Genomic DNA, 26,529 nt, shown 5'->3' with positions numbered 1-26,529 from the left:
TTATATCACCTACCTTTGTCTGTGCAGTTGCTACTCAATGGGCCTAGGCGATGCCTGCCTACCATGTCGCCTAAATAATTAAATACCTGCAAAACCTTTGTTCCTCTAATGACCAATTAACCAGTTTCCAGCGTTTTTTTTGTCAGTGCACTGAATAATTGATCAGCTCTTTAAGAATCAGCCAGTGTTTTTGCCCGGCTCCCGGCTTCACACATTCATCACCCATTGCCACTTTGTGTTAGAAAAGTGACGTTAACATTTTTCTTTGCGCTGACTTATGTGTTGAACAGTTGGAAAGTGTTGTGGGTGGAGAAGCTCTAGGGGTGTTCTTGTTACTGTAACAACTTATATTGCTGTTTCCTTATTGTGTATTTCCTCCTTCCTCCCCTTTTCTCTCCTTACATTCCTCTTCCGGTATACTACACTTTGCTTATACCTTTAGAATTCCTATATACATTGCATTGAAAACATACCTCTGTGTTGGGAGTTTATTAAAACTTCACGGCAAAGAATATAAAGGGAGTCTTTTCCTGTCTCTCATCTGTCCAGGTGTTGGCTGTTGACCCTGACAACGGGCCGAATGGGACAGTGAGGTACAGTATCAGTCCAGAAAACCCCTTCTACACCATCAGCAGCAGCACAGGGAAGATCCGCACCAGTGGGTTAACTCTGGACAGGGAGAGCTCCAACCCCAAGGACGCAGTACTCATGAGGACTATCATCATCTCAGCTGTTGACCGTGGGTATTCTGTGTGTGTGCGGGGGGGATGTCAGTTTGCACCCGTATTTGCCTTTTGCTGTGTAAATGTACCCGTCTCATGAAACACCTAAACCATGTAAGCAAGATTAAATCGCTTTATGTGATCCTCAGCAGAGGGCTTTCAATTCTGACCGATTAACCTCTTTCTTCAAGCCTCATCCCTCAAGTTTTATGTTGACCATGAAACTTTTACTGTGGTTAATAAACCCGTCTGACCGGGAGATGTGGGGCGCGTGTGTCTTTGTGTTCTCTGGTGCCCTCTCCAGGCGGTACACCTCCACTGCATGCATCAGTGAGCACCACTGTGTTTGTCAACCTGCTGGATCTCAACGACAACGACCCCACCTTCCTCAACCTGCCCTTTGTGGCTGAAGTGCCAGAGGGACTGCCCATCGGATCCTCCGTGTTTAAGGTAAAATATAAGACTATATCCATTTCTGATGGAATAAAAAAAAAAAGAAGAATTATTCCTCTCATCTCATCTTTAATGAGATTGACTTTTCACTAACCTTCTCTACCTTTCTCTGTATCTTTCTGCTCCAGGTCCAGGTGGAGGATCCAGACGAAGATAAGAACGGATTGATAACAATGACGTTACAGATGGGAATGCCTCGCCTCGACTTCGTCCTGAACACCTCCACCGGCGTCCTCTCCTCCATGGCAGTCCTGGACCGGGAGCAGATTGGACAGTACCACTTGAGAATCATTGCATTCGACGCAGGGAAGTTCCCCCGCACCTCCACTTCAACCCTCACTGTCACAGGTCAGAGTCTGCAGATGTGGCTGCTGCTGCTGCTGCTGCTGCTGCTGCTGCTGCTGCTGCTGATGATGATGATGATGATGATGATGATGATGATGATGATGATGATGATGATGATGATGATGATGATGATGATGATGATAATTCCCTTTTGCTCTCTCTGAAATTACCCTACATGCTAAACTGCCAAGCCAGGATATCATTGGATTCTGATATGGAGAGTTACTTCATTATGACAGATAGTTAACCACTGACTTTTCAGGAGTCTGCTGGGAATGAGGCTACCACCTGCTGGTGGGACCTGAACATCCATCAGGAAAGGGAAATAAAAAAGGCAATGTTCAAACTGAATTTAACATGTTTTTTTTCGAATCAGTCAGAAGCATCAACATATCCCGAACAGTTTGGGTCTTACTTTTAGCTTCACCAGGAAAAACAGGATCAGCACCCGATAGCTACTAAATATATAATATCCTCTGTTTTAACAATAAGTATTAATATTCCCTGCACCACCCTGCTGCCTTATTTGTCCTCATGTACATCTATCTGTGTGTCCACATGTCTCTTTGTCTGTGTGTTTGTGTGTGTGGGTCAGTTCTGGATGTAAATGATGAGACGCCCACCTTCAACCCCAGCGTGTACAATGTTTCCCTGAAGGAGAGTGTCCCTAGAGACCACATTGTATCGCGCCTCAGCTGCTCTGACAACGACGCCGGCCTCAACGCCGAACTTAGCTACTTCATCACAGGTCAGAGGTCACAGTGGGAGTTGTGTTATGTCTGTCCGTGAGCTACAGTGTTGTGCAGCTATTGGGAATATGTGCATGTACAGTACCGTTGTCCATCCATCCGTCTCTGTGTGAGTTTGTGTCAGCTGGGCTCCTCTTGCATGCTTCTTTTAGAATGAAAGCTGCACTGTCTGTATGTGCATTGGCGTATTTTACTTATATTCTGTCAATTAATTTGGAACCTTTTTATGGTTTGTATTTTTAGGTGGTAATCAGGATGGCAAATTCAGCGTGGGATTCAGAGATGGAGTAGTTCGGACTGTGGTTGGCCTGGACAGAGAGACACAGGCAGCATACACTCTGGTAGTAGAAGCTATAGGTATGTCAGTTTATACAAATCCTCTTTATTTGTACGCATTCTGAGTCTGCTTTTGTTATGACAGGACTTGTATTATTATGCTTTTGATCTTCAAAGCTGCCCCTTTCGACTTTTGCACCACAATGATGTAAGAGAAAAGTGGTGTGCAGTGTGTGATTTCAGTGTGTTGCTCAACTGCCTTTGTTCCTGATTGAAAAGAAAGAACAAAAACTCTGAGGTTTTCCTGTTTGGAAACCATTGAGTCAGGGTGGCTTATCTGTTGAGGGGGCCAGCGACACAAGGGAGAGGAGATAATGTAAAACTGGGCAAGAGAACAGGAGAACACAGTTTGTTCTAATTCACAAGAAAAGTACCTGATGAGCCAACAATGTTCCAGTCAAGCTAATTTTGGTTTATTTTCACAAGATTATCTTTTAAGGTAACATATTAATACAGAGCCAGTTCCATTGTGTGTATACTTTGTAATGATGTATGTACGGCCTTAGCCTGTGAGATGTACAGCCATGAAATGAAAGCCAAGTCTATCGCCGTTGTCCTGGCGTCTACACTAACATGTACCATTAACCCGAAGGATGGCAGCTGATGTGTTGGAATGCCTCTGCTTCCGCACATAGACAATGGTCCAGCGGGCAGCCGGAGGACAGGCACAGCCACTGTGTTTGTGGAGGTGCAGGACGTTAATGACAACAGACCCATCTTCCTACAAAACAGCTATGAGACCAGCATTCTGGAGAGTGTGAGCCAAGGAACCAGCATCCTGCAGGTAGAAGACACACCGACACACTTGAACACTTTAGTAACAAAGTGCACTCAGCAGTCACACTTACACATCATTTAATTTCATAACAAACACAAAGAATCAGAGTGGTATCTTTTGGCTCAGGTTGCATCTCTACATATAGTGCAGAGCTCTGCTGAAAAGAAGACCAATGCCCAACAACATAACCTTCTATAAAGGGTGACACAATCCCAAAAAGGGTAAACCCTGCTACGGTCCCTTTTTGATTTGATTTTGTAAACACTCGTTTAGTTGCAAACCTCCTCCAGCTAGCATTCAAAGTAAACACGTAATCGTACTCTTCACCCACAGCTGTTATTAGTAATGTTGAGCACCATCCATGAGTCAGTCCGTCCTGAGATCAGATTTCAGTGACATAGTCAAATAAACAGGGCATGGTGATATGGGGCTCCACGCTGGCTTCTGGCTGCGCTGTCTGTCGGGTTGGCGTCCGGGCTGTGTTTAGGCTCTCGCGCCAGTGTGGCCTGCGAAGCGGCGGTCGTCTGAACGAAATGTTGTATGAACGCCGATACGATCCCAGTCTCCTCCACACCTTCAGCTGCGGCTCGCTGGACCCGTTTCCCCCGCAGGTCAAACTCCTCTCCGCATCTCGCCTCCGAGTCCCCGTCCGGCTCTGAGGGCCTGCACACTGCCAGGAAGGCGGCTAACCCCGCCAGCAGCAGCGAGAGTCCCAGCACCACCATGATGGTGTATTCTGGGTCGTGGACATCTGAGGAATAGGATGGAGGCTGAGGGATGGTGGTGGTTGTGGTTGGGGTGGTTGTGGTGAAAATCAGACTGGACAGGGTGACGTTGTCTGTGTAGGATGCCAAGGTGGAGTTGAAGTCTGAGACGGTGGTGTTCATTTTGTCTTGCCTCTGAATAAAGAAAACAACACTATTAGATTACATCACTTTTGTACATGTAATTTAGCTGAGGTTTTTATCCAAAGCAACTTTCATTCACTACAATATCATAGACATGCCTAAAAAAGCATTTTAATTTGGGTTTAAATATCTTGCCTGAGGTGCCCCTTTACTAGTTAACCCCCTTAGCCATGTCCGATTGGAAGTTGATGTCAGGAGGTTTTGTGTGTGTGTGTGTGTGTGTGTGTGTGTGTGTGTGTGTGTGTGTGTGTGTGTGTGTGTGTGTGTGTGTGTGTGTGTGTGTGTGTGTGTGTGTGTGTGTGTGTGTGTGTGTGTGTGTGTGTGTGTGTGTGTGTGTGTGTGTGTGTGTGTGTGTGTGTGTAGCCTTTGTAAGAGTACCACAGCAGCTCTCCGCGTCACTAGCCAAGCCTCACCAAGCTGAGTAGGTTTATTTTCACTTTATTGGGATCATACTCAAGGGCTTATGATAAACATGCACACATGTACACAGAAACGCACGCATGCACATGCAGATACGTTGAGTGTTTGGCATTTGCGGCAATTATGCAGCTATTAAATCAAGGACTACAAAACAGTCAATGCTTGACAGGCTTTCTTCAATGTAAAACAAATTGGGTTTATTAGAATGCCCCTTGTAAAATGAAAAGCACCCCTCTACTACCCCGGTCTCCAATTATCCCCCCCCCCCCCAGCTTTCATTCCGTGCACCCCCATCTCCAGCATAGTAACATTTGTAAATGTCATCGTCCTTAATTCAGCGGAGACAAAGCATGGCTTATCGGTTTAAGGGAAACACATTGGGACGTGAAATTATTTTTAAGACCAAATGCCAGGAAGGCTGTGAAAAAGGCCAGTGGAGCGGGATGGCTCGTTAGAGAGTCAGTTCATTAGTCAGCGCCTCCAAGCACCATATGGCACACATGCAAACACACATACACACAGCTATTCAAAGACAAACTTTCTGTCTCACCCGCACACACACTGTAGACGGCGCTGCACATATTCGTGATTAGGCACACTGCTCTTAAGCTTGGCAGCTTAGCTGTAAGGTACCCTCCCTCTCTATCGCCCCACATTGTTGCTCCTCCAGATCTGTCTGCTCAGCGAGTTGGGAAACAGTCTTTTCTTATCTCTTTTACCAGCACACTTCACATACCTGTTAACATTTGTAAAGTTAAGTTCTTTGTAACATTCTTGCATATTGTTATTTTTAGATTTGTTTACTTTAATCGCATCTTGATTGCTCGATGAAAGTATGTTCACCATATCTTCTCTTCTTTTCTTTCTACATAGTGAAAGGAAATATGAACGGGTAATACACTAAACAGTGTATTCGATGTCAGATGTGTAGCCTCTATTTGTTTATATTCCAAAGTACCTATAAGTCGTAACTCAATGTGTACAACAGTCCCTTCTTGCTCTCTGAGACAATGTGCACTTGCTCAAGCCACATGTCAAGGCAGCTCATGTTTGAAATGCTGGTTTTTAGGAGTGTAACTCCAAAAGACTCCACAGCAGACATAACAACGTTTTAAGAATAATGGTATGGCACAATTAATGACATTGTTAGCCATCTTTGACACTTAAGATTTGGAAAGACAACATCATATTTACCTCTAAAATGTTAAGAAACAAAACAGTTCTTCTTCTGACTGAACCCTAAAGTAATTTGTCATAAAACCCATTCAAATAAATATACTCCCACCCCACACTTTAGGGACTCTTTAAAACAACGCCTTGCTTAGTCCAGTAACTGAGGTCAGACCTTGGCTCCACGCACTTGTTTCCCCCGTTAAACTGCTGCTCTCCCAGAGACAGAGGGGACAACGCTGGGGAGGAAGGGGCAGCAAGTAGGAAAAGGGGGTAACATGTGGGGAACAGGGAGCAACATCTCACTGCTGTTTAATTCCAGGGAGCAAAGACAATACTGAGTTTCCTCAGCCATGCAGAGGCTTAGTGAATAATCTCTCAGTGCTTACACTCCACATGCTAACACTTACAACATCTGGCTCTGCAAAGTCCTCTTACAGTTTATACACCCCCTTTTATGGCCTAAGTGGTGCGGTCCGCTGTGTAATGCCCTATTCATCACTCCCCAATCTGACCCCCCAGCCCCTTTTCTCTCCCGTCTCCCCCTCCCCTCTCCTCCTCTTTTCTACTCCTCTCTCCACATTTCTTTATAAAGCTAATGAGACTGAAGTTGGGCCCCTCTTCACAGGGGGAGCGAGAGAGAGCAAAGGAGGACACACAGGGGCAGGGAAGAGAGAGACTGTGTGTGTGTGTGTGGGTGTGTGTGTGTGTGTGTGTGTGTGTGTGTGTGTGTGGTGTGTGTGTGTGTGTGTGTGTGTGGTGTGTGTGTGTGTGTGTGTGTTGTGTGTGTGTGTTTGTGTGTGTGTGTGTGTGTGTGTGTGTGTGTGTGTGTGTGTGTGTGTGTGTGTGTGTGTGTGTGTGTGTACCTGAGTGCCCGTACATGTGCTCGAGTGTCTCTGAGTGTGTGTCTCTGTATGCCATTGAATATGCACTTTGTGGGCACCTCCAGGGGGACTGACACATCCTCAGAGGAGCGGGCTGTGACATGCAGTCAGTCTCCTCCAGAGCCAGCGGCTCTGCGCCTCTCTGGATTCAGAAGTCAGTCTTATGACACAGCCCATTCAGCAACAGCCCAGCATGCTCCACTATTTATCTGCTGTGCTCTTTGGAGCCGTGCTCTTTGGAGCCGTGCTGTCTGCGCCGGGTTTGGGTTTTCAGGGCTGCTGCTGGCTCTCGCCTGCGACACAGAGAGAGGAGTTCTGCCATTACACTGACTGCCAAGCCATGTTGGGTTGTTGTGGCAACAAGACACTGAGCACCAGTGTGTGGTGCGTGTGTGTGTGTGTGTGTGTGTGGTGTGTGTGTGTGTGTGTGTGTGTGGTGTGTGTGTGTGTGTGTGGTGTGTGTGTGTGTGTGTGTGTGTGTGTGTGTGTGTGTGTGTGGTGTGTGTGTGTGTTTTATGTATCTACTCTTTGTGATTGTGTGTAGGTGTGCATCACTGAGACAGAGGGGGTTGTCTGGGTTTGTGTGGGGAATGAGAAAAATACTGATTTCTCCATCTTGTTTGTAGAAAGCATTGAATCGATTCATTCTTTTATGAAAAGTAATGTCAATCGCATGACCTTCGGGAGATCAACAAACTGGTCAATTCTTTCATAATTATATGCATATCTTGGAAGAACTATCAACTATTGTCAGTCTGAAAAAAATAACATTGTTACGGTACAAGTTTTTTCTTTTTCATTATACCTTTTCAGTGGAACACTAAAGTATTTACAAAACTAAAAGTATCCACAACAAACATAAATAATACTCATACATAATAAAAAAGATATAATGTAATAATTATTATTATTTAAACAAAAATAGGCGAAAAGAAAAGAGACATAAAGAGTATAGATGAAAGTGTATTGTGCTACTTTATTATTAGAAATGGTTTCGTCATTAGAATGGATTATATTGTCTTTTAAGTTTGAAGAAAGCTGTTGCAGGTTTCATGATCTGTTTAAAGATTGAGCTTGTGGTTAATTGCTATTTTAGTACTGTCTTCGCAATTGATTATGGTACCAGTTGCACATGGAGATGTATGTTTTTCCAGTTTTTTGTTTAAATATTGTAGTTTTGTTTGTTTGGTGTCTGTCAAGTTGTATGCAATAACAGCTGTTTGCTGGTGTTTGTCTGTCCAGGTTCAAGCTACAGATGCAGACCAGGGGGAAAATGGCGGGGTTCTGTATAGGATTCTCACTGGTAAGTTTTTCTTAACTTTGATGTTCCCTCCGTATGGCCTTCACATATGGTCTCCTCTCACAAATAAATAAGTGAAAGAGCAGGCTCCAAGTAAATTAAAGCATTACATTCATTTTGGTAGCGTTGGTAATCCACGTGTTCAAAATGGGTGCAAACCACAGAAACATTTTCAGAACATTGTGTTTTATTAATTCTTGAGGAATGGTTTGATGGTTGATTTCGTGTTTGGCTTAATGATGGTTAAAAGGACGATCATTTTTGTTTCACTTCCTTATATTCGTTTGTTGTATTTATGCTGCTATAGCGTGTAAATGCGTGTTTGAATTTATATATAGCCTACAGGCTATGGTTTGAATGTATGCCGTTGGGTTGGACCCCAGGAAGAATAGCCAAAGCTCATGTTAGTGCTAATGGGGATCCTAATGAACAAAACAAAAACAAAAAAGCAGTCGGTGTTAATAATTCAGATCTTACCACAATAAATATATAGCATTTGTGACAGGTTCTTAAATCAAGTTTAATTTTCATTGAAAGCCACTTAAATTATCTCACCCAATTTCCAAATGCCATTTGCCTCTAAATAATCCGTGTATCTATCGTCCAATTGTTTTTCTTTATTAAACAAGTAAACGGAAGAACGTCTGAGAGGCCTTTTTGCGTTTTGCTTTTTACCTTACAAAATGGTCTAATGGTCATTGGAGCTAGGGGCGGGGCGGAACTCACGGAAGTGATTTCAAAACAAAAGCACTAGTTTGCTTGGAACTGTGATAATATTATAAACAAGGTGAATTTAGAGATCACAACGAAAACAGCCAAGACACATGTTGAGCCCTGAAAACTAATGTTATTAAGGGCTGTAAATATAATAAGCCTATATCTAAAATGGACGACATTGTAAGGAGATTTAAACTACAGCGATTCTGCACTGTGGTCACCTCAGCCGTCTCTCGCGTTTGTTTTTTCAAATCAGCTGCTCTTCATTTTTTTTCCTGCTATATTCAATGAGTGATACAAATATTCTTTACCACAAGTTCTTAATAAAACTGACACTGTTGGACTCGGTACTAGTTTGACTTCTACCAGAAATAAAATGAAGTACTTTTACTGTGTACTTTGTGAGTAATCCTCTGTCAGAGTCCCCTCCATAGTACATAATGCATGTTTTTCTCCTATCTTTGATGAGTGATACAAATACAATTTTACCATTAGTTCTTTCTTGACTTTGTATTAGTTAGCATGCTACTAACAATACATTGAAGTACTTTTACTGTGTATTTTTGAGAAACACTCTGTCAAAGTCCCATGCTGAGAACAAAATCAAGTCACCTCTGCTAAGTTTGATGAGAGAATTTTTTGTTGCCATTAGTTCTTCGTGAGATTGATCCTGTTGGACTCAGTACTAGTGAAACTACCCTCACAAGTACTATGAAGTACTTACTGTGTACTTTTCCAGTAATCCTCTGTCAATGTCCCCTCCCGACTACAAGAATGCATGTTTTTCTTTTAATAAGCATTAAAAAACATTTCTCCTGAGACTGATATTGTTGGATATAGTATTTTAAGAGGATGGTAGACATGATATCAGCAATACTTCCAGTCAGTACTCCGGCAGCAGCATTTTACACCTTGGAAAGTCTTTAGAGTCTGGCCTGGATAGCTGGTCACAACTATGCTTCAGCAAAGTGACACACTTAAGTCCTTTTCCTGCACCATTTTAAGGCTTCAAAACAGGTCTTTTTACTGTATGTGTTTGGAGAAATAACACAATCAATGGCCCAGAATTGTACTTTATAAACTATGAATGATGTGGTGCTTGAAAAATACACACTGGCTAAGGCCAGGATATATATATATATATGCCTTTTTTGGAGCCCTTTTTTGCAATATTTATTCAAATGTCACTAGTTATTTAAACAAACCACTATCTGAGGATAATACAAGCAACCATAAAACGCCCTTTATCTAGAGAGCCATTACAGCCCATGAAGAATGTATCCTTCCACAAATCTTTTCATCTGCTGTATTAATAAAGTTGCCACGTGTTTTCAAATTCAAGTTAAGTCACTATCTGTGCAGAATATTACAAATATTCTTCATTTGCAGTATTTTATTTTAAAAGTGTTCAGAAAGACTGCATCAATGATATGCTATATATATATAATATCAATATTGTTATTAACTTCAACCAAAGTCAATTTAAATAGTGGGCAAAAATTGGTTAATTGCCATGGATGTGGTGTTTGATATAGTTTACGTTCAATTCAACTATTTTAGGCAGAAAAACGTGTATAGACTAAACCTTTTTTAATAATTTACTATAATTTAGAAAGGTTTTTGTGAGAAATCATTTCAAAAGTAAACTTTTTTTCCTTTTGTATTTCAATTTGAAATGTTTGCAGGACTTTGCACACAACATTATTAATGTATACATTTTTATCAATTTTTTAAAATTATGAATCCATTTATTTTATTGTATTTACTTGAGGCTAGGGAAGATATCCAGCATGTAGTTCAACATCCAAATGTTGTAATACAAGTAAGTATATAAGTACAACATGGACAAGTAAATCAAATAAATTTAGTAGGAAGATGTGGATTTATTGTCTCTCACCTTGTAATTAAACAATCAAACAATCTATAATTTAGCTCTGACCTTCACTCAAAAAAAATATTTTGTTGAATTGGACACATTTTTCGAAGCTCTATTGACTGACAGGGACTGATGGAATGACTGGGACTGATGGAAGAATCTGAGAGGAATGAACGAGGGGCAGAGAAATAATCCTATTTAAAAGACAGCAGCTTCATAAGAGGCCAACAAGAGTGACAAGGGTTGTCTCTTTGCTGAAGGATAGTTGTGACCAGCTATCCAGGCCAGACTCTAAAGACTTTTCAAGGTGTAAAATGCTGCTGCCTGAGTACTGACTGGAAGTATTGCTGATATCATGTCCACCATATCCTCTTAAAGTACTCTGTCCAACAATATAAGTCTCATGAAGAAAGGTGTTTTAACGCTTATTCACAATAGCAAAGAAACATGCATTCTTGTATTCAGGAGGGGACAGAGGATTACTCAAAAAGTACACAGTAAAAGTACTTCATAGTACTTGTGGGAGTAGTTTCACTAGTACTGAGTCCAACAGTGTCAATCTCAAGAAGAACTAATAACAAACTCGAGAGACGGCTGAGTTGACCGCAGTGCGGAATCGCTGCATAGTTGAAATCTCCTAACAATGTTGTCCATTTTAGACAGACTCATTATATTTACAGCCGTAACATTCATGTTCTGGGTTCAATATGTGTCTTGGCTGTTTTCGTTGTGATCGCTAAATTCACCTTGTTTATAATATTGAGTGCTTTTGTTGAAATCACTTCCGTGAGTTTCCCCCCGCCCCTCGCTCCAATGACCATTAGACCATTTAGTAAGGTACAAAGCAAAAAGGCCTCTCAGACGCTCTTCCGTTTACTTGTTTAATAAAGAAAAACAGATGGATGGCAGATACACGGATTGCCTCTAAACCTATGCTCTAAACCCATACATTAGATTGAATGTTTTACTAAAATGTGTTTTCTTGCTCTGACTCTCCCTCTGCACACAGGCAACAGCAACAGTCTGTTCAGCATCGACAGGCACAGCGGGGCTGCCAGAGGCCGCAGGGCGCTGGATGTGTGTGTGTGTGTGTGTGTGTGTGTGTGTGTGTGTGTGTGTGTGTGTGTGTGTGTGTGTGTGTGGTGGTGTGGTGGTGGTGCGTGCGTGTGTGTGGTGTGTGGTGTGTGTGTGTGTGTGTGGGTGCATTTACTGAAAGTGTACTTGTCATTGAGACAGATTGTTGGAGATCTGATTCCATTTATCTTTCAAATTAGATTTGTTGGCCTGAAAATGATTCTTTCATATCTGTGCTGATTTACATCAGTGTCTGAAAAAACCCTTTTTCTAAATCCTTCTTTAGCTCTTTACTTTGGTTGATGCACATCATGGCTGGGTTTATTCTAACTTTGAACTAAATTCATCCTGACACGAGACACGATTCGCTTTGTAAACACATATCTGGCCTTCACTTGGTGTGGTGTCCATATGATGTGGTCCTGTGTGTGTTTCAGGAGAGATCACCACCACAGCCCTGCTGGACCGAGAGCTGAAGTCAGAGTATATTCTGATAGTCAGAGCTGTGGATGGAGGTGTGGGTCCTCAGCAGAAAACAGGCATAGCCACGGTAACCAATGTATTTCTGATCCTAGCCCGTGTTCAATCAATTATAATTAGTTATAAAGACATATTCTATCACTTTTCTATTAAATGATGACTTTCTTGCTTGTTGGCCACAATGATCAAAGGTCTTCTTATTTAGCTGACATCATTCATTAACTCCCACTTTCTTTAGGTGAACATCACCATCCTGGACATCAATGACAATGTCCCTATGTGGAGGGAAGATCCATACCATACCAACGTAGTGGAGATGAGTCCAATCAACACTGATGTTATCTCTGTATGTACACTAAGCCCAACTTTTTAAACTTTACATCATACATAGATTAATGGCTGATGGTTGAGAAAAAGGTGTACAGTGCAAATAAACCGATCAGACTAATAAATATTAGCATAGAATTGATGGTTGCTGAACATCAGATTGAAATCATTAGTTTACTCTGCAATTTGATGTTATTACTCAGTTTTGAAAACTTGTAGGCAAAAGATGAGTTTTAATTAAAAATAAACTTTGTTCAGAGTGATCAACATTGGAAGGTCATTAAAGACATAGTATACATGAAAAACAGATGCATGTGCACGCATAGTCCTTCATTCTCAATGAACAAATTGCCATAACTGCGTAGGTCATCACAAAGTAAACACTCTGATATTACCCCAAACTCTCTCATCGTCCTGCTGCTGTCTCTGGCAATGTGTTGTTGTTAATTAAGCCCTGATTGTCCATTAATTAAAGAGGCGTCAGTGAGTGTAATTAAGGGAGTCCGATTGCTAATTAAAATGTAGCCTGCAGTCATACGCATAGCAAATGATTCAGCTGCTAGGCAGGAAAGAAGGCGAGAATTCATCTTGCAGAGCGGGAGAGAGCGGGATGGAGAAATGGTGAGGAAAGTGAAATGAAAGATACAAGTGTTACGCCGCTACATTTGACACTCGGTCCTGATCTCTCGTAGCCAGTCCTCAGTTGAGTCCATTCATGGTGCATCCAGTGATGCGATGCATAGCGTATGTGACTCTCCGTGCTCGCTGGACAGACTGTTGCCCCTCTGACCATTTCTTTATAAATCGGACCACCCAGGCTTAAAGTCCTGTAATTGGCCCCAATGTAGCCCTGGCCCAACCAGTGTTTCCATGGAGACAAGGGGCCACCTGCTGCGTTCTCCTGGAGGTGTCCAGCCAGGCGATGAATTTGGTGGCTGTGCCCAGCGCAAGGATCATCCCACCTAAATCTCTAAATGCCCCCCTACCATTGCCGCTGCAGGCCTTGACATTCAGCAGCTCTACACATACAGTACAGTCAGCCTCTAATATCTCATTTCAAAACACTATTCTCCGTTCTGCCTCTCTGCAGTCAGGCAGGGGCCACAGTTCAATAGACAAGGCGAATATATTTGCTCACCATCTTTTAATGTGCTCCGCTCAGGCCAGAATTGATTAGCTCAACTGGCCCCGACACTTCCACACATCTTATATCACCTACCTTTGTCTGTGCAGTTGCTACTCAATGGGCCTAGGCGATGCCTGCCTACCATGTCGCCTAAATAATTAAATACCTGCAAAACCTTTGTTCCTCTAATGACCAATTAACCAGTTTCCAGCGTTTTTTTGTCAGTGCACTGAATAATTGATCAGCTCTTTAAGAATCAGCCAGTGTTTTTGCCCGGCTCCCGGCTTCACACATTCATCACCCATTGCCACTTTGTGTTAGAAAAGTGACGTTAACATTTTTCTTTGCGCTGACTTATGTGTTGAACAGTTGGAAAGTGTTGTGGGTGGAGAAGCTCTAGGGGTGTTCTTGTTACTGTAACAACTTATATTGCTGTTTCCTTATTGTGTATTTCCTCCTTCCTCCCCTTTTCTCTCCTTACATTCCTCTTCCGGTATACTACACTTTGCTTATACCTTTAGAATTCCTATATACATTGCATTGAAAACATATGTTGGGAGTTTATTAAAACTTCACGGCAAAGAATATAAAGGGAGTCTTTTCCTGTCTCTCATCTGTCCAGGTGTTGGCTGTTGACCCTGACAACGGGCCGAATGGGACAGTGAGGTACAGTATCAGTCCAGAAACCCCCTTCTACACCATCAGCAGCAGCACAGGGAAGATCCGCACCAGTGGGTTAACTCTGGACAGGGAGAGCTCCAACCCCAAGGACGCAGTACTCATGAGGACTATCATCATCTCAGCTGTTGACCGTGGGTATTCTGTGTGTGTGCGGGGGGGATGTCAGTTTGCACCCGTATTTGCCTTTTGCTGTGTAAATGTACCCGTCTCATGAAACACCTAAACCATGTAAGCAAGATTAAATCGCTTTATGTGATCCTCAGCAGAGGGCTTTCAATTCTGACCGATTAACCTCTTTCTTCAAGCCTCATCCCTCAAGTTTTATGTTGACCATGAAACTTTTACTGTGGTTAATAAACCCGTCTGACCGGGAGATGTGGGGCGCGTGTGTCTTTGTGTTCTCTGGTGCCCTCTCCAGGCGGTACACCTCCACTGCATGCATCAGTGAGCACCACTGTGTTTGTCAACCTGCTGGATCTCAACGACAACGACCCCACCTTCCTCAACCTGCCCTTTGTGGCTGAAGTGCCAGAGGGACTGCCCATCGGATCCTCCGTGTTTAAGGTAAAATATAAGACTATATCCATTTCTGATGGAATAAAAAAAAAAAGAAGAATTATTCCTCTCATCTCATCTTTAATGAGATTGACTTTTCACTAACCTTCTCTACCTTTCTCTGTATCTTTCTGCTCCAGGTCCAGGTGGAGGATCCAGACGAAGATAAGAACGGATTGATAACAATGACGTTACAGATGGGAATGCCTCGCCTCGACTTCGTCCTGAACACCTCCACCGGCGTCCTCTCCTCCATGGCAGTCCTGGACCGGGAGCAGATTGGACAGTACCACTTGAGAATCATTGCATTCGACGCAGGGAAGTTCCCCCGCACCTCCACTTCAACCCTCACTGTCACAGGTCAGAGTCTGCAGATGTGGCTGCTGCTGCTGCTGCTGATGATGATGATGATGATGCTGATGATGATGATGATGATGATGATGATGATGATGATGATGATGATGATGATGATGATGATGATGATGATGATGATGATAATTCCCTTTTGCTCTCTCTGAAATTACCCTACATGCTAAACTGCCAAGCCAGGATATCATTGGATTCTGATATGGAGAGTTACTTCATTATGACAGATAGTTAACCACTGACTTTTCAGGAGTCTGCTGGAATGAGGCTACCACCTGCTGGTGGGACCTGAACATCCATCAGGAAAAGGAAATAAAAAAAGGCAATGTTCAAAACTGAATTTAACATGTTTTTTTTCGAATCAGTCAGAAGCATCAACATATCCCGAACAGTTTGGGTCTTACTTTTAGCTTCACCAGGAAAAACAGGATCAGCACCCGATAGCTACTAAATATATAATATCCTCTGTTTTAACAATAAGTATTAATATTCCCTGCACCACCCTGCTGCCTTATTTGTCCTCATGTACATCTATCTGTGTGTCCACATGTCTCTTTGTCTGTGTGTTTGTGTGTGTGGGTCAGTTCTGGATGTAAATGATGAGACGCCCACCTTCACCCCAGCGTGTACAATGTTTCCCTGAAGGAGAGTGTCCCTAGAGACCACATTGTATCGCGCCTCAGCTGCTCTGACAACGACGCCGGCCTCAACGCCGAACTTAGCTACTTCATCACAGGTCAGAGGTCACAGTGGGAGTTGTGTTATGTCTGTCCGTGAGCTACAGTGTTGTGCAGCTATTGGGAATATGTGCATGTACAGTACCGTTGTCCATCCATCCGTCTCTGTGTGAGTTTGTGTCAGCTGGGCTCCTCTTGCATGCTTCTTTTAGAATGAAAGCTGCACTGTCTGTATGTGCATTGGCGTATTTTACTTATATTCTGTCAATTAATTTGGAACCTTTTTATGGTTTGTATTTTTAGGTGGTAATCAGGATGGCAAATTCAGCGTGGGATTCAGAGATGGAGTAGTTCGGACTGTGGTTGGCCTGGACAGAGAGACACAGGCAGCATACACTCTGGTAGTAGAAGCTATAGGTATGTCAGTTTTATACAAATCCTCTTTATTTGTACGCATTCTGAGTCTGCTTTTGTTATGACAGGACTTGTATTATTATGCTTTTGATCTTCAAAGCTGCCCCTTTCGACTTTTGCACCACAATGATGTAAGAGAAAAGTGGTGTGCAGTGTGTGATTTCAGTGTGTTGCTCAACTGCCTTTGTTCCTGATTGAAAAGAAAGAACAAAAACTCTGAGGTTTTCCTGTTTTGGAAACCATTGAGTCAGGGTGGCTTATCTGTTGAGGGGGCCAGCGACACAAGGGAGAGGAGATAATGTAAAACTGGGCAAGAGAACAGGAGAACACAGTTTGTTCTAATTCACAAGAAAAGTACCTGATGAGCCAACAATGTTCCAGTCAAGCTAATTTTGGTTTATTTTCACAAGATTATCTTTTAAGGTAACATATTAATACAGAGCCAGTTCCATTGTGTGTATACTTTGTAATGATGTATGTACGGCCTTAGCCTGTGAGATGTACAGCCATGAAATGAAAGCCAAGTCTATCGCCGTTGTCCTGGCGTCTACACTAACATGTACCATTAACCCGAAGGATGGCAGCTGATGTGTTGGAATGCCTCTGCTTCCGCACATAGACAATGGTCCAGCGGGCAGCCGGAGGACAGGCACAGCCACTGTGTTTGTGGAGGTGCAGGACGTTAATGACAACAGACCCATCTTCCTACAAAACAGCTATGAGACCAGCATTCTGGAGAGTGTGAGCCAAGGAACCAGCATCCTGCAGGTAGAAGACACCGACACACTTGAACACTTTAGTAACAAAGTGCACTCAGCAGTCACACTTACACATCATTTAATTTCATAACAAACACAAAGAATCAGAGTGGTATCTTTTGGCTCAGGTTGCATCTCTACATATAGTGCAGAGCTCTGCTGAAAAGAAGACCAATGCCCAACAACATAACCTTCTATAAAGGGTGACACAATCCCAAAAAGGGTAAACCCTGCTACGGTCCCTTTTTGATTTGATTTTGTAAACACTCGTTTAGTTGCAAACCTCCTCCAGCTAGCATTCAAAGTAAACACGTAATCGTACTCTTCACCCACAGCTGTTATTAGTAATGTTGAGCACCATCCATGAGTCAGTCCGTCCTGAGATCAGATTTCAGTGACATAGTCAAATAAACAGGGCATGGTGATATGGGGCTCCACGCTGGCTTCTGGCTGCGCTGTCTGTCGGGTTGGCGTCCGGGCTGTGTTTAGGCTCTCGCGCCAGTGTGGCCTGCGAAGCGGCGGTCGTCTGAACGAAATGTTGTATGAACGCCGATACGATCCCAGTCTCCTCCACACCTTCAGCTGCGGCTCGCTGGACCCGTTTCCCCCGCAGGTCAAACTCTCTCCGCATCTCGCCTCCGAGTCCCCGTCCGGCTCTGAGGGCCTGCACACTGCCAGGAAGGCGGCTAACCCCGCCAGCAGCAGCGAGAGTCCCAGCACCACCATGATGGTGTATTCTGGGTCGTGGACATCTGAGGAATAGGATGGAGGCTGAGGGATGGTGGTGGTGTGGTTGGGGTGGTTGTGGTGAAAATCAGACTGGACAGGGTGACGTTGTCTGTGTAGGATGCCAAGGTGGAGTTGAAGTCTGAGACGGTGGTGTTCATTTGTCTTGCCTCTGAATAAAGAAAACAACACTATTAGATTACATCACTTTTGTACATGTAATTTAGCTGAGGTTTTTATCCAAAGCAACTTTCATTCACTACAATATCATAGACATGCCTAAAAAAGCATTTTAATTTGGGTTTAAATATCTTGCCTGAGGTGCCCCTTTACTAGTTAACCCCCTTAGCCATGTCCGATTGGAAGTTGATGTCAGGAGGTTTTGTGGTGTGTGGGGTGTGTGTGTGTGGGTGTGTGTGTGTGTGTGTGTGTGTGTGTGTGTGTGTTGTGTGTGTGTGTGGTGTGTGTGGTGTGTGTGTGTGTGGTGTTGTGTGTGTGTGTGTGTGTGGTGTGTGTGTGTGTGTGTGTGTGTGTGTGTGTAGCCTTTGTAAGAGTACCACAGCAGCTCTCCGCGTCACTAGCCAAGCCTCACCAAGCTGAGTAGGTTTATTTTCACTTTATTGGGATCATACTCAAGGGCTTGATAAACATGCACACATGTACACAGAAACGCACGCATGCACATGCAGATACGTTGAGTGTTGGCATTTGCGGCAATTATGCAGCTATTAAATCAAGGACTACAAAACAGTCAATGCTTGACAGGCTTTCTTCAATGTAAAACAAATTGGGTTTATTAGAATGCCCCTTGTAAAATGAAAAGCACCCCTCTACTACCCCGGTCTCCAATTATCCCCCCCCCCCCCAGCTTTCATTCCGTGCACCCCCATCTCCAGCATAGTAACATTTGTAAATGTCATCGTCCTTAATTCAGCGGAGACAAAGCATGGCTTATCGGTTTAAGGGAAACACATTGGGACGTGAAATTATTTTTAAGACCAAATGCCAGGAAGGCTGTGAAAAGGCCAGTGGAGCGGGATGGCTCGTTAGAGAGTCAGTTCATTAGTCAGCGCCTCCAAGCACATATGGCACACATGCAAACACACATACACACAGCTATTCAAAGACAAACTTTCTGTCTCACCCGCACACACACTGTAGACGGCGCTGCACATATTCGTGATTAGGCACACTGCTCTTAAGCTTGGCAGCTTAGCTGTAAGGTACCCTCCCTCTCTATCGCCCCACATTGTTGCTCCTCCAGATCTGTCTGCTCAGCGAGTTGGGAAACAGTCTTTTCTTATCTCTTTTACCAGCACACTTCACATTACCTGTTAACATTTGTAAAGTTAAGTTCTTTGTAACATTCTTGCATATTGTTATTTTTAGATTTGTTTACTTTAATCGCATCTTGATTGCTCGATGAAAGTATGTTCACCATATCTTCTCTTCTTTTCTTTCTACATAGTGAAAGGAAATATGAACGGGTAATACACTAACAGTGTATCGATGTCAGATGTGTAGCCTCTATTTGTTTATATTCCAAAGTACCTATAAGTCGTAACTCAATGTGTACAACAGTCCCTTCTTGCTCTCTGAGACAATGTGCACTTGCTCAAGCACATGTCAAGCAGCTCATGTTTGAAATGCTGGTTTTAGGAGTGTAACTCCAAAAGACTCCACAGCAGACATAAACAACGTTTTAAGAATAATGGTATGGCACAATTAATGACATTGTTAGCCATCTTTGACACTTAAGATTTGGAAAGACAACATCATATTTACCTCTAAAATGTTAAGAAACAAACAGTTCTTCTTCTGACTGAACCTAAAAGTAATTTGTCATAAAACCCATTCAAATAAATATACTCACACCCACACTTTAGGGACTCTTTAAAACAACGCCTTGCTTAGTTCCAGTAACTGAGGTCAGACCTTGGCTCCACGCACTTGTTTTCCCCCGTTAAACTGCTGCTCTCCCAGAGACAGAGGGGACAACGCTGGGGAGGAAGGGGGCAGCAAGTAGGAAAAGGGGGTAACATGTGGGGAACAGGGAGCAACATCTCACTGCTGTTTTAATTCCAGGGAGCCAAAGACAATACTGAGTTTCCTCAGCCATGCAGAGGCTTAGTGAATAATCTCTCAGTGCTTACACTCCACATGCTAACACTTACAACATCTGGCTCTGCAAAGTCCTCTTACAGTTTATACACCCCCTTTTATGGCCTAAGTGGTGCGGTCCGCTGTGTAATGCCCTATTCATCACTCCCCAATCTGACCCCCCAGCCCCTTTTCTCTCCCGTCTCCCCCTCCCCTCTCCTCCTCTTTTCTACTCCTCTCTCCACATTTCTTTATAAAGCTAATGAGACTGAAGTTGGGCCCCTCTTCACAGGGGGAGCGAGAGAGAGCAAAGGAGGACACACAGGGCAGGGGGAGAGAGAGTGTGTGTGTGTGTGTGTGTGTGTGGGTGTGTGTGTGTGTGTGTGTGTGTTGTGTGTGTGTGGTGTGTGTGTGTTGTGTGTGGGTGTGTGTGTGTGTGGGTGTGTGTGTGGTGTGTGTGTGTGTGGTGTGTGTGTGTGTGTGTGTGGTGTGTGTGTGTTGTGTACCTGAGTGCCCGTACATGTGCTCGAGTGTCTCTGAGTGTGTGTCTCTGTATGCCATCGAATATGCACTTTGTGGGCACCTCCAGGGGGACTGACACATCCTCAGAGGAGCGGGCTGTGACATGCAGTCAGTCTCCTCCAGAGCCAGCGGCTCTGCGCCTCTCTGGATTCAGAAGTCAGTCTTATGACACAGCCCATTCAGCAACAGCCCAGCATGCTCCACTATTTATCTGCTGTGCTCTTTGGAGCCGTGCTCTTTGGAGCCGTGCTGTCTGCGCCGGGTTTGGGTTTTCAGGGCTGCTGCTGGCTCTCTGCCTGCGACACAGAGAGAGGAGTTCTGCCATTACACTGACTGCCAAGCCATGTTGGGTTGTTGTGGCAACAAGACACTGAGCACCAGTGTGTGCGTGCGTGTGTGTGTGTGTGTGTGTGTGTGTGTGTGGTGTGTGTGTGTGTGTGTGTGTGTGTGTGTGTGTGTGTGTGTGTGTGTGTGGTGTGTGTGTGTGTGGTGTGTGGTGTGTGTGTTTATGTATCTACTCTTTGTGATTGTGTGTAGGTGTGCATCACTGAGACAGAGGGGGTTGTCTGGGTTTGTGTGGGGAATGAGAAAAATACTGATTTCTCCATCTTGTTTGTAGAAAGCATTGAATCGATTCATTCTTTTATGAAAAGTAATGTCAATCGCATGACCTTCGGGGAGATCAACAAACTGGTCAATTCTTTCATAATTATATGCATATCTTGGAAGAACTATCAACTATTGTCAGTCTGAAAAAAATAACATTGTTACGGTACAGTTTTTTCTTTTTCATTATACCTTTCAGTGGAACACTAAAGTATTTACAAAACTAAAAGTATCCACAACAAACATAAATAATACTCATACATAATAAAAAAGATATAATGTAATAATTATTATTATTTAAACAAAAATAGGCGAAAAGAAAAGAGACATAAAGAGTATAGATGAAAGTGTATTGTGCTACTTTATTATTAGAAATGGTTTCGTCATTAGAATGGATTATATTGTCTTTAAGTTTGAAGAAAGCTGTTGCAGGTTTCATGATCTGTTTAAAGATTGAGCTTGTGGTTAATTGCTATTTTAGTACTGTCTTCGCAATTGATTATGGTACCAGTTGCACATGGAGATGTATGTTTTTCCAGTTTTTTGTTTAAATATTGTAGTTTTGTTTGTTTGGTGTCTGTCAAGTTGTATGCAATAACAGCTGTTTGCTGGTGTTTGTCTGTCCAGGTTCAAGCTACAGATGCAGACCAGGGGGAAAATGGCGGGGTTCTGTATAGGATTCTCACTGGTAAGTTTTTCTTAACTTTGATGTTCCCTCCGTATGGCCTTCACATATGGTCTCCTCTCACAAATAAATAAGTGAAAGAGCAGGCTCCAAGTAAATTAAAGCATTACATTCATTTTGGTACGTTGGTAATCCCGTGTTCAAAATGGGTGCAAACCACAGAAACATTTTCAGAACATTGTGTTTTATTAATTCTTGAGGAATGGTTTGATGGTTGATTTCGTGTTTGGCTTAATGATGGTTAAAAGGACGATCATTTTTGTTTCACTTCCTTATATTCGTTTGTTGTATTTATGCTGCTATAGCGTGTAAATGCGTGTTTGAATTTATATATAGCCTACAGGCTATGGTTTGAATGTATGCCGTTGGGTTGGACCCCAGGAAGAATAGCCAAAGCTCATGTTAGTGCTAATGGGGATCCTAATGAACAAAACAAAAACAAAAAAGCAAGTCGGTGTTAATAATTCAGATCTACCACAATAAATATATAGCATTTGTGACAGGTTCTTAAATCAAGTTTAATTTCATTGAAAGCCACTTAATATTACTCACCCAATTTCCAAATGCCATTTGCCTCTAAATAATCCGTGTATCTATCGTCCAATTGTTTTTTCTTTATTAAACAAGTAAACGGAAGAACGTCTGAGAGGCCTTTTTGCGTTTTGCTTTTTACCTTACAAAATGGTCTAATGGTCATTGGAGCTAGGGGCGGGCGGAACTCACGGAAGTGATTTCAAAACAAAGCACTAGTTTGCTTGGAACTGTGATAATATTATAAACAAGGTGAATTTAGAGATCACAACGAAAACAGCCAAGACACATGTTGAGCCCTGAAAACTAATGTTATTAAGGGCTGTAAATATAATAAGCCTATATCTAAAATGGACGACATTGTAAGGAGATTTAAACTACAGCGATTCTGCACTGTGGTCACCTCAGCCGTCTCTCGCGTTTGTTTTTTCAAATCAGCTGCTCTTCATTTTTTTTCCTGCTATATTCAATGAGTGATACAAATATTCTTTACCACAAGTTCTTAATAAAACTGACACTGTTGGACTCGGTACTAGTTTGACTTCTACCAGAAATAAAATGAAGTACTTTTACTGTGTACTTTGTGAGTAATCCTCTGTCAGAGTCCCCTCCATAGTACATAATGCATGTTTTTCTCCTATCTTTGATGAGTGATACAAATACAATTTTACCATTAGTTCTTTCTTGACTTTGTATTAGTTAGCATGCTACTAACAATACATTGAAGTACTTTTACTGTGTATTTTTTGAGAAACACTCTGTCAAAGTCCCATGCTGAGAACAAAATCAAGTCACCTCTGCTAAGTTTGATGAGAGAATTATTTTTTGTTGCCATTAGTTCTTCGTGAGATTGATCCTGTTGGACTCAGTACTAGTGAAACTACCCTCACAAGTACTATGAAGTACTTACTGTGTACTTTTCCAGTAATCCTCTGTCAATGTCCCCTCCCGACTACAAGAATGCATGTTTTTCTTTTAATAAGCATTAAAAAACATTTCTTCCTGAGACTGATATTGTTGGATATAGTATTTTAAGAGGATGGTAGACATGATATCAGCAATACTTCCAGTCAGTACTCCGGCAGCAGCATTTTACACCTTGGAAAGTCTTTAGAGTCTGGCCTGGATAGCTGGTCACAACTATGCTTCAGCAAAGTGACACACTTAAGTCCTTTTCCTGCACCATTTTAAGGCTTCAAAACAGGTATTTTTACTGTATGTGTTTGGAGAAATAACACAATCAATGGCCCAGAATTGTACTTTATAAACTATGAATGATGTGGTGCTTGAAAAAATACACACTGGCTAAGCCGGCCAGGATATATATATATATATATGCCTTTTTTGGAGCCCTTTTTTGCAATATTTATTCAAATGTCACTAGTTATTTAAACAAACCACTATCTGAGGATAATACAAGCAACCATAAAACGCCCTTTATCTAGAGAGCCATTACAGCCCATGAAGAATGTATCCTTCCACAAATCTTTTCATCTGCTGTATTAATAAAGTTGCCACGTGTTTTCAAATTCAAGTTAAGTCACTATCTGTGCAGAATATTACAAATATTCTTCATTTGCAGTATTTTATTTTAAAAGTGTTCAGAAAGACTGCATCAATGATATGCTATATATCTATATAATATCAATATTGTTATTAACTTCAACCAAAGTCAATTTAAATAGTGGGCAAAAATTGGTTAATTGCCATGGATGTGGTGTTTGATATAGTTTACGTTCAATTCAAACTATTTTAGGCAGAAAAACGTGTATAGACTAAACCTTTTTTAATAATTTACTATAATTTAGAAAGGTTTTTGTGAGAAATCATTTCAAAAGTAAACTTTTTTTCCTTTTGTATTTCAATTTGAAATGTTTGCAGGACTTTGCACACAACATTATTAATGTATACATTTTTATCAATTTTTTAAAATTATGAATCCATTTATTTTATTGTATTTACTTGAGGCTAGGGAAGATATCCAGCATGTAGTTCAACATCCAAATGTTGTAATACAAGTAAGTATATAAGTACAACATGGACAAGTAAATCAAATAAATTTAGTAGGAAGATGTGGATTTATTGTCTCTCACCTTGTAATTAAACAATCAAACAATCTATAATTTAGCTCTGATCTTCACTCAAAAAAAATATTTTGTTGAATTGGACACATTTTTCGAAGCTCTATTGACTGACAGGGACTGATGGAATGACTGGGACTGATGGAAGAATCTGAGAGGAATGAACGAGGGGCAGAGAAATAATCCTATTTAAAAGACAGCAGCTTCATAAGAGGCCAACAAGAGTGACAAGGGTTGTCTCTTTGCTGAAGGATAGTTGTGACCAGCTATCCAGGCCAGACTCTAAAGACTTTTCAAGGTGTAAAATGCTGCTGCCTGAGTACTGACTGGAAGTATTGCTGATATCATGTCCACCATATCCTCTTAAAGTACTCTGTCCAACAATATAAGTCTCATGAAGAAAGGTGTTTTAACGCTTATTCACAATAGCAAAGAAACATGCATTCTTGTATTCAGGAGGGGACAGAGGATTACTCAAAAAGTACACAGTAAAAGTACTTCATAGTACTTGTGGGAGTAGTTTCACTAGTACTGAGTCCAACAGTGTCAATCTCAAGAAGAACTAATAACAAACTCGAGAGACGGCTGAGTTGACCGCAGTGCGGAATCGCTGCATAGTTGAAATCTCCTAACAATGTTGTCCATTTTAGACAGACTCATTATATTTACAGCCCGTCATAACATTCATGTTCTGGGTTCAATATGTGTCTTGGCTGTTTTCGTTGTGATCGCTAAATTCACCTTGTTTATAATATTGAGTGCTTTTGTTGAAATCACTTCCGTGAGTTTCCCCCCGCCCCTCGCTCCAATGACCATTAGACCATTTAGTAAGGTACAAAGCAAAAAGGCCTCTCAGACGCTCTTCCGTTTACTTGTTTAATAAAGAAAAACAGATGGATGGCAGATACACGGATTGCCTCTAAACCTATGCTCTAAACCCATACATTAGATTGAATGTTTTACTAAAATGTGTTTTCTCTTGCTCTGACTCTCCCTCTGCACACAGGCAACAGCAACAGTCTGTTCAGCATCGACAGGCACAGCGGGCTGCTGACCAGAGGCCGCAGGGCGCTGGACAGAGAGACCAGCAGCTCCCATGTGTTGGAGGTGGAGGCCTACAACAGTGACGAGGGCAGCATGAGGAGCCTCGTCAGGGTGAGGAAGAGGAAGAGGCTGTAACAAGTGCAATTGTCATCCAGTTGCTTCATGCATAAACATAAAATAGACTTTGAACCTCAATTTACATCTTTTATAAAGAGAAGCAGATAAGGATGGTATAATTATTTGGAAATACTTCTTTATTTCTATTTTTATATAGAGTTCTTCAAATGTAATTTTGTATCACTCTCTGGCATAGGATTTTCTATTTGGATTAATAATGTTCTGTCTTAGCTTCTTTTGATAGAGCATAAATGTTTCTACATTTAAATGAAACATTTCTTGTATTTGAAAATGGTCCTGAGTCCCAAAAGATAATTTGGCAAGAAATGTGGACTTCATCGAGCCCCTTCAGTGGGCCTATAATGTTGCTACTACTACGTAAGAGTTACAAAACAAGGCCCCTCCCAGAAAGTATGAATAGTTCACAAAGATGTTAATGTGCCACATATGCTTCCTCTGCAGGTGATCATTTATGTTGACGATGCCAATGATGAGGCCCCCGTGTTTACCCAGCAACAATACAACCGCCTGGGCCTGAGGGAGACGGCTGGTGTTGGCACCTCTGTGATTGTGGTGCGCGCCACAGACCCCGACACTGGTGAGTGCAGCCTCAGATCAATCTAAAGACCTGAGCGGAGGGAGTAGTGTCAGTTCCTGTTGATCAGTATCTGCCATAACACTAAAATAAATGTGTTGCTGACTGTGGCCACTTCTGCTCTGCAGGCAATCCGCAGTTGTTTACAGCTCACCACTTACCTGACACATCCGTGTACCACTCCAAAGACCAACATCAAACTTCTTTAACACATCTGTTTAACACGTGTTATACCTAGTGTGCCTCTAAGGCTTTTTGGGGTTTCCCTTTCCTGTAGTGTTTTATCTAGGTTTGTGTGCATGTACATGGTCTGCAAGTTCCCTAAAGAGGGAGTGTCTCTCCCACACTCCCCCCCTGCCTGAAACACCTCCATTGGACCCCTTTGTTTACTTACTGCAGCATAGTG

General features: G+C 42.3%; 2 protein-coding genes and 1 pseudogene across 2 annotated transcripts in view; 1 reads left to right on the top strand and 2 right to left on the bottom strand.

Annotated features, from left to right (window-relative positions):
• Nucleotides 1-26,529, top strand: part of cdh23 (cadherin-related 23) — a 243,773-nt gene that overhangs the window by 173,591 nt on the left and 43,653 nt on the right. The window contains exons 22-30 of the mRNA XM_034100803.1: nt 550-739; nt 1,027-1,172; nt 1,304-1,523; nt 2,116-2,268; nt 2,513-2,626; nt 3,241-3,389; nt 8,008-8,068; nt 25,374-25,522; nt 25,991-26,126. Coding sequence (XP_033956694.1) covers nt 550-739; nt 1,027-1,172; nt 1,304-1,523; nt 2,116-2,268; nt 2,513-2,626; nt 3,241-3,389; nt 8,008-8,068; nt 25,374-25,522; nt 25,991-26,126 — 1,318 coding nt within the window. The remainder of the gene's footprint in view (nt 1-549; nt 740-1,026; nt 1,173-1,303; nt 1,524-2,115; nt 2,269-2,512; nt 2,627-3,240; nt 3,390-8,007; nt 8,069-25,373; nt 25,523-25,990; nt 26,127-26,529) is intronic.
• On the bottom strand, nt 3,495-8,710 carry LOC117459723 (uncharacterized protein C10orf105-like; annotated as a pseudogene).
• Nucleotides 17,194-18,003, bottom strand: LOC117459724 (uncharacterized protein C10orf105-like). Its single transcript, XM_034100807.2, is given in 2 exon segments — nt 17,194-17,899; nt 17,902-18,003. Coding segments are annotated over 2 exon segments (501 nt in total). The 3' UTR covers nt 17,194-17,500.

The sequence above is a fragment of the Pseudochaenichthys georgianus genome, chromosome 15, assembly GCF_902827115.2.
Source record: "Pseudochaenichthys georgianus chromosome 15, fPseGeo1.2, whole genome shotgun sequence".
NCBI lineage: Eukaryota > Metazoa > Chordata > Actinopteri > Perciformes > Channichthyidae > Pseudochaenichthys > Pseudochaenichthys georgianus.
This window is presented reverse-complemented; position numbering and strand designations above follow the sequence as displayed.